We start from the raw sequence: 14528 nt of genomic DNA on the forward strand, positions 1-14528 counted from the left end.
ATGAGGTCTACTATTACAGATACTACTACAACTACTACTACAACAACCACATCTACTACTTCAATCACTACTACTACTACAATGACTGCTACTATTACTACTGCCGTATCATTTTTATCACATTGACAACATGTACTACTTTTGATACTACTACACCACTTACGACTGCTACTACTACTGCTACTACTACTACTACTACTTTAACTACTACTACTACTACATCTACTAACTCTGATGCTATTACACCAATGACGTCTATTACCACAGATACTACAACTACTACTGCAACAACCACAACTACTACTTTAATCACTACTACTACTACTACTACTACTACAATGACTGCTACTATTACTACTGCAGTATCATTTTTATCACATTGACAACATGTACTACTTTGGATACTACTACACCACTGACGACTGCTACTACTGCTGCTGCTACTACTACTACTACTACATCTACTAATTCTAATGCTACTAATACAAATGAGGTCTACTATTACAGATACTACTACAACTACTACAACAACAACATCTACTACTTCAATCACTACTACTACAATGACTGCTACTATTACTACTGCAGTATCATTTTTATCACATTGACAACATGTACTACTTTTGTTACTACTACACCACTGACGACTGCTACTACTACTACTGCTGCTGCTACTACTACAACTACTACTTTAACTACTACTACTACTACATCTACTAATTCTAATGCTACTACAACAAATGAGGTCTACTATTACAGATACTACTACAACTACTACAACAACAACATCTACTACTTCAATCACTACTACTACTACAATGACTGCTACTATTACTACTGCAGTATCATTTTTATCACATTGACAACATGTACTACTTTTGATACTACTACACCACTGACGACTGCTACTACTACTGCTACTGCTACTACTACTACTACATCTACATCTACTAACTCTGATGCTATTACACCACTGATGTCTATTACTACAAATACTACAACTACTACTGCAACAACCACAACTACTACTTCAATCACTACTACTACTACAATGACTGCTACTATTACTACTGCAGTTTCATTTTTATCACATTGACAACATGTACTACTTTTGATACTATTACACCACTGACGACTGCTACTACTACTACTACTACTACTATTACTACTACTACTACTACTACATCTACACTAGAATACACTACACTAGTCGAGCTTACTTTTGCTTGCTCGCAGATGTTTTGTGCATCTGTCAAGAGACAGTTTTTACATTTTAAGTCTGATTCATTTACAGTATTTAATTGAATCATTTAATTTCAGTTGGCTTTTTTGTAGCTCAGCACTAAAACGAAGAAACAAAAGGTTACGTTAAATTTGAAACGACAATCTTTGTCAAAAACGTTTGCCTTATTCACCTCCCTATCAATCTTCCTCTCTTTTCAGATGGAATGGTGGGCCAAATTAAAGATCACCATGGGCCAACTTCGGCCCGCGGGCCCTACTTTGGGCATCTCTGATGTAGATTGTGTTAAAGCAGCTTAACATAGAAGCTCTAGTAAATTGAAACTGAAATTGGAAGTTCAGTTTTCAGAGTTTTCAGAGTTCTGTGTGGTTTGATTTTCACTGCTCAAAGTCCAAACACTGAAGAGTAAATCCATCGATGTGTATCTCCACAAGTCCCAAACCAAGCAAGTCATATGTGTGAGAATTAAACCTTTCAGATCCGCAATCCCTACAGCATTTTAAAGATGTGTCTGTGTGTTTGCAGATGAGGGAGTCTCTAATGAAGCTGCAGAAAGGTATCGGGTTGAGAGACTATGATTCAGACAGTGAAGAAAGAAGAAGTCACTATCACTGACGAACAGAATCCCGGGTCAGCAAATCTACATGTACACGTTCAGATGAGCTGAGCCGGGCAGACGGGGCTCGGTAAGTCAACGGTTCTGACGTCACACACTGAACGTCCTCACTTTCTGGATCCTCCAGAATAATCAGTGCGATGAGAGAGCCGAAAAGCGAAGGAACGCAATCTGAGTCCCGCAATTGTGAAAATCTCGTCTTTTCACCCAGGGCTAAACAAACAACAACAACAAACCAAAACTATTGAACTGTCTCTGCAAAACGGACACAGACTCTCTGGTTTAAACACTTGGAAAACTCGAGAGGATGTTGGAACTCCTAAGCATCCCTTTTTTTGTTTTGTTTTTTTAAACCTTTTGGAGTCTGGGACCACATAAAGAAAAGATGAAGTCGCTATCAACAAGTGTTACGTGGACATATACATATTTATTTATAAAAAAGTGAAATTGAATGATATTAACTATATGATTTCTATGTAGAGCTATATTTGTTGCCAGAGTTAATTTGTAACAGGCTTCCATGGAGAATCGAGGCTAGATCCTTGATAGCTTGCGCCATGGTGCATCAAACTATATGCAACTGGTTTATCCTCCGCTCTTCGGAGGAAGTACTTCCTCTGATTGGTTGATTCGGAGTGGTAAAAGAGCCAGAGTTACTGAAGTGTGATGGTAGAAGCGTCTACTGAGCAGCTTGGCCGCATTCTAGTTTCCATACTACTATGCAAATAAATAAGTACATACTTATAAACTATAGTTTAAGACATGAATACTCCATTTTGAGCACGCAGCCTTTCAGAGCATGCTAAAGCCTGGTTTATATTTCTGCGTCAAGTCATCGGCGTGACCCACAGTGCATGTTTTGCACATAGTTGTGCATATATACTTCTGCATGCTGTTTGTGTTGCTCTGCAATAACACTTCCAAAACCTAGCTGGGAGTAGGTGTTCCTCTGTGTTGAGTTTTTTCTCAGGTGTTAGTTTTTTCTGAACGCTACCTTAATGTACAGGTAGCTAAAACTTGCTCATTCTGAGGCAGGAACCAGCGGACGTGCAACAACTTTAATCATGCTGTAAACACAAAACAAAAGTTTCCATCCGGAGCTCCTTCATGAGACTCGACACTTGTAAACACCAGTGATGCCAACTAATTTCAATGAAAAGGCGCTAAGCTCTGTCAGAAAAGTCGCTAAATGTTGCCAGATTACATCATACGTCAATTTGCATATAACTGACGTGCAACGTTTTATGCCTCATTAAGACTAGCAGTGACTTGGTAGCTGCCGATCGCTCTGGGTGGCGATCTGCTGCAAACGCAGGGCTGCATCTATACAGCACGAATACAACAAGCCTCTAAATGAGCAGAGAGAGGATCACGTGAGCTCCACTGGTGCTCCAAATGGCTGTCGCTCAAAGCCGCCGTACATTTGCATAAAGCTGAATGATTCTCAACTTTGTTGCGTCGCTCCCCACGCCCACCTGGTCCCCAATGGTCGTTGTCGCTTGTGTAGACGGAGGACGCGGGAAGTAGCTCACTCTGTTCTCTGCTTGTCGCTTTGCTGCTGTGAGTCGCTTGTAGTGTGAATGTATCAGTATAGATGTGTAGTGAATTTGCAGTCATCTCTCAGACGTAATAAACTCAAACAAGTTTCTAAATTATCTGTGATTATGAAGAAGTCAAAGTAATTTGTTAAATTTAAAACAAAGTAGAAGCAGATCGGTTTGACTGTACAAGGGAAATACCTCACACTCCCAGTGCTAAATCATTTGCAAAGACACAGAAGTATAAATCAGCCTTAATGCATTTATATATCCTGTATTTTACCAGGATAGTCCTATCGTAGCCAGCTAGCTTTAACTACAAACAACAAAACTAGCTAAACTTAACAAAACTAGCTGGACAGATGAAGCCTAATGGCCAACCATTGGCTTGGTGTGTCCTGGCCCTAAAAAAGTTGATTTCTCTGAAATGCTGTGGTGCTCTCAGCTTAACACAGCAACATTGACTCAACTAATAGTGTGCTAATTTATTCTTATAGAGCGAGTTTCATCATCTCAAAATCTGTGGCCTTTTTAAAATGGGTGTTTAGTCTAAGCCAGACATATTTTTTGTGCTTAACACAAGCTTAACATATTAATATATTTATCGTAACTATATTAAAGCCGGCGGTGGCTCAGTGGTTAGCACTGTTGCCTCACAGCAAGAAGGTTGCTGGTTCTAGTCCCAGCGGGGTCAGTAGGCATTTCTGTGTGGAGTTTGAATGTTCTCCCAGTGTATTCGTGGGTTTCCTCCGGGTGCTCTGGTTTCACCCACAGTCCAAAGACATGCACTATAGGGGAATTGAGTAAACTAAATTGACGGAAGTGTATGAGTGTTTGTGTAAATGTGAGTGTGTATGGGTGTTTCCCGGTACTGGGTTGCGGCTGGAAGAGCATCCGCTGTGTAAAACATATGCTGGAATAGTTGGCGGTTCATTCCACTGTGGTGACCCCTGATAAATAAGAGACTAAGCCGAAGGCATATGAATGAATGAATATTAAAATCTTTATTTTTTTTGGGTAGTTACTAATAAGTGGCTAAATTGTACTACACAGAACTGTGTGTAGTTTGTTTATGGCCAATCTTTAGCTCTTTACTTTAGGCTGCTGCTTTTATGCTTCATGTAAGTTGTTTATTTATTTATTTAAATCACATTAGCAATCTTATCATCTGTCATAATCAAAAAGCCTATAGAAAATTCACTGGGTTTTTGTTAAGAAAACTTGGTGATGCTAACTTCCCACAAAAATACACCAGCGCTCTGCTAACGCTAATAGTATGGAAATTGGGATGCGTCCATCAAGCCTGTGGTCAACCAATCCTCTCACGCGGTAATGGTTGTGGTCTATCAGCGGTCAACCCCAGCCAACAGCATCTATTTATTTGTGAATGACTTATTGTAACAAGAATGTGTTTTTGTTTTCCCTCAGGGGTCAGTTATACCCTGCGGGCTGCAAACCACTTCACATTGCCAAGCTTTGATTTAAAAGCCGTTCACTTTTTTTGTTTTCCATGTTGTATGTTGTCTTTGTGTTTTGATGCTGAAACCAGCTGCTGGACAGGTGAGAAATGCACACGGCTCATGTTATTTAAGAAAGAGTCGAACGTGGAATTGATTGTTATGAGATCAGCAGTTGTTTATGTTTGTTTGTTTGTTTGTTTGTGTGTTTAGACTGTGAACAATCCAGGTTATGCTTGAATTTACAAAGAAAAAGTGATCAGAATATTTGTCGGCGTAATAAATGTTCAGCCTCATGAAAAAGGTCAAATTAGCTGTAACATCTTGAGATGCCAGATGCAATGTTGTGTTTTATATATATTTATATATATATATATATATATATATATATATATATCTCACACCAATTCATAACTTTTTATTTAGTGGCTGATTCATATGAATTTATAATATCTCATTTGTACAATTTAGTACAATTTGCTCATCCCCCAATGGAGGTTGGATTTAGGGGTGGGGTTTGGTGCCACACCTCCTTTTTTAAATCGTACATTTTCAGTTCACTCGTACAAACTCAAACGAATTAGCCACCAAACTGACAAAACGTAAAATAGTTACGTTTCCTCATGAGATCAGGCTGAGAAATCTGATATATGGCAAATTACAAATCAACACAAGCATTATTCTCATTCCGCTACATGTGTGAACATACGGACGAATGAAATGTGTCTCGCAGGACCACAGAGCTACATTCATTCATTCATTCATTCATTCATTTTCTTGTCGGCTTAGTCACTTTATTAATCCGGAGTCGCCACAGCGAAATGAACTGCCAACTTATCCATCACGTTTTTACGCAGCGGATGCCCTTCCAGCCGCAACCCATCTCTGGGAAACATCCACACACACTCATACACTACAGACAATTTAGCCTACCCAATTGGATGAACGAAATTGTAAAGTGTATGAGTGGGTGTAAATGAGTGTGTATGGGTGTTTTCCAGTACTAGGTTGTGGCTGGAAGAACATTCGCTGTGTAAAGCATATGCTGGAATAGTTGGCGGTTCATTCCGACCTGGCAATCTGTGAAATAGAGACTAAGCCGAAGGAAAATGAATGAATGAGTAAATGAATGTAAGTTCATGTTTGGATTTCACAAATATAAACTATATGTCATATATGCAAAATTAGGGTTTCCGCAGGTCTTAAAAGGTCTTAGGACATGAACACAGTATTTTCAGAACAGTTTTTTTTTATGTAATTTAATGATTCGTCAACACAAAAATGCAGTATCAGCTAATTGAAACTGAAACTTTCTCAAACAAAAGGGCCAGGGTGAAGATTTACAGAAACTTGAGTAACAGTGTGATCGAGTGGCCACCAAAACCAGAGTTTTTACCTCATGACATCAGCTTGGACGCAGTTTTCTCTTCTCTAATTGGTTAACACAGTGAGTTTGCGGCAAATGCGACACTTATTTCACCTCATTCGTAATTCGCCTTCGATTGCAAATTTGCATTGACTTTGTCCATTAAAAAGATCCTAAAAAGGTCTTAATGTACTCAGTTAAAGTTAAAATTATTAGCCCTTCTGAATTATTAGCCCACTGTGTATTTTCCCCCCTAATTTCTGCTTAACAGAGAGCATATTTTTTCAACACTTTTCTAAACATAATAGTTTTAATAACTCATTTCTAATAACTGATTTATTTAATCTTTGCCATGATGACAGTAAATAATATTTGACTAGATATTTTTCAAGACACTTCTATGCAGCTTAAAGTGACATTTAAAGGCTTAATTAGGTTAACTAGGCAGGTTAGGGGAATTAGGCAAGTTATTGTATAACAATGGTTTGTTCTGTGGACAATCAAAAAAATTGCTTAAAGGGGCTGATAATTTTGAACTTAAAATGGTATATAAAAAAATAAAATAGCTGCTTTTATTCTAGTCGAAATAAAACAAATAAGACTTTCTCCAGAAGAAAAAATATTATCAGACATACTGTGAAAATTTCCTGAATCTGTTTAACATCATTTGGGAAATATTTAAAAAAGAAGAAAAAAATTTCCCACAGTGTGCTAATAAGGGTGCTAATAATTCTGACTTCAACTGTATGTGTTTTATGTATGTGTTGATTAGCGTAGTTTGATTTAAATTCTACACCGTACATATATAGCATACATAAAAAAAAAAAAAAAAAATTCAAATGTCCGTTTACTTTTTTTTTTTCAACTATTGGAATTGCAAATATGTACATATGTAGTTAAATATATTAGCTACAACTTCAAATATGTTCACACACGGCCATATATCAGATTTCCAAATAGGTTCTTCTCATGCAAATGCCCTCTCATGACTAGAGAAACCCATCTAATGACGATTATGATTTGTAAATTTGAAGGCTTTCTGGAATCTTCCACTTAATTTTCAACTCAGTGTTAGTTTCTTATTGATGTTGATTCTGGAATCAACGTACATTACTTTAAATTCAGTTTCAGCATCTGGCATCAAACCAACATGTGAATGATGAATGAAATATGGTCTATTGTGATCACTACAAGTCTGTTCAATCTGGATCTTGGATGATCATTTTTTTGTTCTTGTGCTTAAGCAACAGTCCAAAAGGGGGAACCGGGAAATGTTAGATGACAAAAACGTGCTCTGTTTATATACAAGCGAGTCACTTACTGTACGGATTGAGTCACGATTGCGTTCCTAAACACAAATCCAGGACTCTTCATCTTCATAGTCATTAAACTGATATGCAGTATTAAATGTGCAATGTGTGTTCAAGTAGAGTGTGTAAGTGCTCCACATGAACCGTCTGTGAGAATGTATTTACTAGCTGATCCTTCATTTGGTCATGATCTGCTGGTTTTTAAAGTGTTATTTTCAGAAGAGTTCTTCAAACAGGAGGGTTGATTTTCATTGGCCGTGACTGTTATGGTGCAGACGGATGGGAAGTTCATATGTCATGTCAATAACAAGAGCAAAACACAAACCGGGTTATTTTTATTTTGGAAATATGTAATGTAATTGCAAAGGTTTTTTATTAAACTATTTAAAATTTCTTTATAAAAAGTATATATATAAACACACACACACACACACACACACACACACACACACGAGTATACTGCAATGTATGTATATGTTGTGTACAGTGCACATCCTACATGCGCTGGCCGCTCTGTGGGATCCATGAGAAACTTTCAGAAAACAAAAAATATCTATATAACTACATTTGTGTTGTTAAGAAATAGGCGGAATGAATAAAAGTATTCAAAAGATATTTAAATTGTCTGGCTCGTGTTATTACCTTCATCATAATTGATAATAATCATACATTATAGTGTGGGAGAAGAAAATAATTTTGTTGTTTCATTATTTGAATGCTTGAATTAGTGTTTATTGTCCTCTTGTCGCTGTTAGCAGATACTGCAAGTACAATTGATTAGCATTACTCTACATAATAGCCTTTAAAGGAGACCTATTTCAACCCAGGCTCATTGTGGACTTCTTTTGCCAGAAAATAGCCGGAACCGGTATTTTCAAAAAGGGTCTGTTCACACATAGACACGTTTCTGGAAAATTGCTGGTAATTTTCTGGAAAGGTCTGTATGTGTGAAAGGGGCTATTGTTGCCACTGGCTTACTTGGCACCTGCTGCCGCAAAACGGTTTAAACCCCAATAGGTCCCCTTTAACAATAAGACCAATGTCAAAGTTTTCACATTTACCTGAATTAAATGTGCATTTGAGATGTCATACCAGTAAGTGGAACTGCCTTACTCTATTTTAATTAATACCTTCAACAAAATACTGGGTTGCCATAACTTAAAGTCAGCAACAGTGTGAACTGGCCCTTATGTTTGGTATGTTGATGTACTTCTAACTGAAATGGAATATTGAGTAGGGGCGGGGCTATCTTTTGTGCATCATTCTCTGAAACGCTAACTAACAGTAGAGAGGGTATTAATATGCAGTTGCTCTGGACGCCAGAAGGAGCACCACTCCAAATGTGAGTTAGCAATGTAAATATTTCAATTGGACTTTAACATTGAGTCAAACGTAAAGTTTTTTTTTTTTTTTTTCAATTAAATTTAAATGACATTTTTTAACACAATGGTTGGATTTATGACCATATGATTGTCCCTGCATTGAGTTACAAGTTGAAGTCAGAATTATTAGCCCCCCTGAATCATTAGCCCCCTGTTTATTTTTCCCCAATTTCTGCTTAACAGAGAGCAGATTTTTTCAACACATTTCTAATCATAATAGTTTTAATAACTCATTTCTAATAACTGATTTATTTTATCTTTGCCATGATGACAGTAAATCATATTAGACTAGATGTTCTTCAAGACACTTCTATACAGCTTAAAGTGACATTTAAAGGCTTAACTAGGTTAACTGGGCAGGTTAGGGTCATTAGTTACAGTATAATGATGGTTTGTTCTGTAGACTATCAAAAAAAATATAGCTTAAAGGGGCTAATAATATTGACCTTAAAATAGTGTTAAAAAATACACTTCTATTTATTGTAGCTGAAATTAAACAAATAAGACTTTCACAGAAGAAAAAATATTATCAGACATACTGTGAAAATGTCCTTGCTCTGTTAAACATCATTTAGGAAATATTTTAAAAAGAAAAGAAAGTTCAAAGGGGGGGCTAATAATTCTAACCTCTAGTAATAATTCTAACTGTATATATTAACATGCAATTTACGATCTAGAAGAGGAATTCCGAAGTAAAAGCTAAACCGCAGTAATTGCTCATTTATAGACATGCTCTGTTTGGACATCTCTAGGGCTCTTTATCTTAAATGCTCCAATTAATCTCATCTTTTCTGAGTATAATTCCTCCGAGACTCAGGAGATGACCCACATAAGTGTTGAGCAGAACAAAGAGCGGTTGCTTATTGATGAAAACAGATGATGAAACTATGTGTAAAACAAAGCATTTTGTAAAAATGAAATTGTTATGCCTAGATATGAGGCCATTATTGGAATAAAAGGATGCCCCCCCCCCCCCCCAAAAAAAATATTTTTTTTTATTTTCCCCCATATCTTATGTGCAAATATTAATTTTAAACAGTTTATTAAAGTGACATTGTGCCAATCATTTAAGGTTTAACAACTGTATCAGTCCTGTATTAATTAGTAAGCAGCACAACAAACAAAAATCACTCAAAATAATAATAATAAAAACACATCCCAGCATGCTTCATAGTATCTTTGAAAATATAATACTGCTACACTCTCAGAAATAAAGGTAGGTGAGCTGTCACTGGGGTGGTACCTTTTCAAAAGTTACAAATCTGTACCTTAAAGGTCCATAAAAAACCACAAGGGTACATAATAGTACCAAAAAAGTACAAAAGTGTTCCTCTTAAATTTTTAGGTACTAATGTATACTTTTGAGGTACCTATATGGACCCTTAAGTCGATGTCAATGTCAATGTCAATTTTATTTATATAGCACTATTAAACACAACCAAAGGTTGACCAATGTGCTGAACAATAAATCACAAAGAACAGGTATAAAATTATAGCTAAAACAAACAATTCTCACAAATAGTTAATTTAGGTAAAAACAACCAAATCTCACTAATAGTTATTATAGCTAAAAACAAACAATTCTTACTAATAAAATGGCAAATCAAAAAGGTAAGTTTTCAACCTAGATTTAAAAACAGACAGCGATGATATAGACCTAATACAGAGGGGCAGAGCGTTCCACAAAGTAGGACCAGCTACTGCGAAAGCCCGGTCACCCCTGCATTTCAGCCTTGACTTTGGAATGTATAAAAGTCTCTGGTTTGATGAATAATGTTTAAGTATAAATGTGTACCTTTTGAAAAGGTACCACCCCAGTGACAGCTCTCGTACCTTTATTTAGGAGTAGGAGTGGAAGAGGGGATTCTTGAAAACGAAGATGGCTGTTATATGGGACTTGTCTGATGGGTGAATCATAAATTGAATAATGCAGGACCAGCCGCAAGCAATCATAAGCACGGGATCCTCTCAAAATTAGTTTATAAATAAACTTCACATAGTTTATTCAATTCACCTATACAACATGTCTTTGGGGGAAACCGTAGCACCTGGATAAAACCCACGCCAACACGGGAGAACATATAAACTCCACACAGAAATCGAACCAACAACCTTCTTGCTGTGAGGCGATAGTGTCACCCACGACTGGTGTTGTCATTTTACTTTATATTTATTTCTTTAACTCAATTTCTGCTCAAATAATCTTCATTAATACTCCCCTGATACAAGAAAGTCGTTTAGTTTAGGAAGGGCCTGAGGGTGAGTAGATTAACATCGAATTTAGGGTAAACTGCCCCTTTAAGAAAACGCTAACACTGCGCGACGCTAATATTCAGCCCGCTATTGGTCAGCTGTTAACAAACGCGTTCGCTTCGCGTCGCTCGCCTGCAGTAGCGCGGTGTGTCGTGCTGAAGAAAACCCGCCCCTGACTGCGATCTCCTCCTCTTCCAGGAAGTCAAAAAAGGCGTCAGAAAAAAAGGAGGAACAAGGGAAACACGTCCTCCCAACATCTGTATCTCTCGCTCATTAATGCGTTAATCACATTAATGTTTTTGATGATCGTTTAACGCAGCTGCACGATGTCCATCAGAGCGCGTAACCGAGAGATCTGCGCAGACTGCAGCGCGCCCGGTAAGACTAACAAAACAATCAGCAAACAAACGCAAACACACAGAGCTGATGAGGTCCAGCTGGCTTTTATTCAGAGTGATGCTTATGAACTCTATTTACCTGGGTTTATTCTCGCGTTATTATCACGAAAACACTGTATTTACACGGAGATTTGTGTGGAACAGAACGCGGTTAAATGACAGTCCTCATATTCCCAATGGAAAATAACGTTACCCGCTAACTGATGATGGTGATGGTGATGATGTCCAGGCCCTCCGGTGTAACAACTCATTTTATATTCAGATTCATCTAATAATTTGTACATTATCCAGCCCATTATCTTAGTCAAAAGAAGAACCAAACCCTTACAAAAATATAATTAGCTGTAATGGTAATGAAACAAAACATGTTAGCCCATTTGTTATCATGTAATAACAATAAAATATGATGATGACCAATATATTACTCGTGCAATTCACAGTAGTAGCATTACAGTGGTATTTTTTGTCAGTATAGGAATATAGATATTTATTCCTTAATTTTTTTTAGTAACTAAACCGTATGTACTGTCATGTCTTTACTGTGAAAATGTCAATGTATGAAGCATTATCTGTAAACATCTGGGTTACACAAATAGCATGTTTAAGGGCTTGTTCACCCTAAAATTATGTCATTAGTTTGTTTCCTATGTTTCTTGGGTATATTCAAGAGTGTTGGAAGCCAACAGCCATTGATTTCATAGTATATAACATAAAAATATAGGAATAAAATATATTCCTTGTGCAATTCACATTAGTAGCATTTTAGTGGTATTTTAGTCACTATAGGGAAATAGATATTTATTTGTTAATTTTATTTTAGTGAACAGTATGTATTGTCTCGTTTTTACCATGACATTGTCAATGTACGGAAAGCTGCAGCCCTTGATTTTTAGTTTGTTTGGTTCCAACTATAAACATCATGGCTGCTCTTTCCCCACAATATTCTTCTGAAAAATCTTCTTTTGTGTCCAAAAGAAGAAAGAAATTCATAAAAGTTGTGTGTGTCAGTTGCTTTTATAACAGCAGCAATGCTTTAATGATCATAGTTATCATCATGTTGTCATGCAGTTTTTAAGATTGATCTAAAATATGAAAATGTGTACAACAGAGTCCTATTATCAGTGTAAAAAAATATGTAAAAGTGTTTTATTTTATTTTTTTGCCAAAATACATAAATTTTTACCATAATTTACAGAATTCTTTAAAATGTCACTTACTTGGATACCAAAATGTGATATACCAAGAATAATTTGATGATATTAAAAGACTCCATTTAAAGAGGAGAGTTTTAAAGGTTATAAATTAAATTTACCTCATTTATTCTCCCTCATGTGGTATTAAACCTGTAAGAGTTTCTTTCTTCTGTTAAGCACAAATATTGGAAAAAACTGACATTGCAATATTTGTTTTTTCTGTGATCTATATTGCGATTATGTGACCATAATTTCACCTGATGACTTGATTTACGGTATAACATCGATTGGATGATTTTGTAGGGGATTGCATCTGCATAAAATGTTCAAAATTATACAAAATAATATACAATTTTAAATATATATAATTTTTAAAATTTTTTTGAATAGAATCAAATTTAGGATGACGACTTCAATTTTCAATTTACATACAGAAATTCAGGTACATGTCAGAATAGATTCAAAGTTATTTAAAGCTGTAGATTTTTTTTTAAAATAAGGCAAATGCCTTGATTAACCTTTACTAATGCTGTACATGCATTTTGCAGCCTGTTTAGAACAGTCATTTGGTCTTAGATTAAAAAAGACAATTATGTAATGTTTCTCTCGTGACTGTGCGTGTTAGAACTGTTTTCTAGGTATACCAGGGTTTGTAAAAGTCAAGGTTTTAAAACAGTCAACATTTCCTACAAAACAGTTTCTAAGGTATTTGTATAATGAAAAAAAAATTAATAATTTTTTAAAAAATATTTTTTTAGGACAACGGTATCTTCAGCAGAAAATATATCCAAAGATGCTGTTTTAAATTGTAACAAAAATCTGTTTTCAAAACAAATGAAGACAGCAGAAGTCAATAATTAATTTAGCCCGTCATGTTTCCAGTTCCAAAATATTTTAAATGTTTCTCAAAATAAAATCTATTGTGTTCAAAAGGGAGAATCTTTATGTTTTTTACCCAGACATTTAAAAAGAGCATATATTAGAGCAAAAATCACAATACCGCGAAACCGTGATACTTTTGTCCAAGGTTATCATACCGTCAGAATATTAAACAGTCAGTTGCGAAGCCAGGTGAAAGAATGCTTAAGTAAAGAGGTTATACAAAAATGCATACGAGCTTCACATTCACACAGGGCTTCAGCGTCAACGCTTGACTGAAGGCTTGTCTCAAGTTGGGGCTAACGCAGGGATGGGCAAACTCGGTCCTGGAGGGCCGGTGTCCTGCACAGTTTAACTCCAACTCTAATCAAACACACCTGCTTATAGATTTCTAGTGATCTTGAAGACACTGATTGGCATGTTCAGGTGTTTTTGATTAGAGTTGGAGCTAAACTTTGCAGGACACTGGCCCTCCAGGACCGAGTTTGCCCACCCCTATAGGCTAACGTGATCGTCAAAGCAGCGTCGGCCAATGAAATCCAGTCAGCAATAGGCCACTGTCTAGCTGGTGTATTTGCATACAGCGATCCGATTGGCTGACGCTTCCATGCTTAAAAAGTTTGGCAAAGCCTCTGAAGTGTCACCGACGGATCCACAATGCAGTTCGGCAACGCCTGACTTCACCCATTCAAAGTGAATGGGAAGCGTTGACGCTGACGCCTCGTGTGAATTGGGCGTTAGAAAGTGAAGTTGATATTTTACGAGAACTCAGGCCGGACGGAATTTTGAAATTATGAAAGTCCCCCCCCCCCCCCAAAAAAAAGGTGTCACTAAATACACTTGGGCGGCCGTTAATATACTTTTGCCCAAGTAGGCTATGTGTGTGAAGCATA

The 14528-nt window shown here is 36.7% G+C and overlaps 2 protein-coding genes across 62 annotated transcripts in view; both read left to right on the forward strand.

Annotated features, from left to right (window-relative positions):
• Positions 1-5164, forward strand: part of gramd1ba (GRAM domain containing 1Ba) — a 168753-nt gene extending 163589 nt beyond the window's left edge. For 41 of the 50 annotated variants that reach the window (XM_068224027.2, XM_073915157.1, XM_073915159.1 and 38 more), the window contains one exon: positions 1769-5164. In XM_068224027.2, coding sequence (XP_068080128.1) covers positions 1769-1858 — 90 coding nt within the window. In that variant the 3' untranslated portion in view covers positions 1859-5164. The remainder of the gene's footprint in view (positions 1-1768) is intronic. The other 9 variants (XR_012386541.1, XR_012386542.1, XR_012386543.1 and 6 more) reach the window with 1 other exon arrangement.
• A 6211-nt stretch (positions 5165-11375) lies between these two features.
• git2b (G protein-coupled receptor kinase interacting ArfGAP 2b) overlaps positions 11376-14528 on the forward strand; it is a 33485-nt gene continuing 30332 nt past the window's right edge. For 10 of the 12 annotated variants that reach the window (XR_012385943.1, XR_012385944.1, XR_012385945.1 and 7 more), the window contains exon 1: positions 11376-11543. Coding sequence is in view for 2 of the 12 variants with exons in the window: in NM_001080188.2 (NP_001073657.2) it covers positions 11492-11543 (52 nt within the window). In the remaining 10 variants the exon portion in view is untranslated. The remainder of the gene's footprint in view (positions 11544-14528) is intronic. The other 2 variants (NM_001080188.2, NM_001362634.1) reach the window with 1 other exon arrangement.

The sequence above is a fragment of the Danio rerio genome, chromosome 10 (assembly GCF_049306965.1).
Source record: "Danio rerio strain Tuebingen ecotype United States chromosome 10, GRCz12tu, whole genome shotgun sequence".
Classification (NCBI taxonomy): Eukaryota; Metazoa; Chordata; class Actinopteri; order Cypriniformes; family Danionidae; genus Danio; species Danio rerio.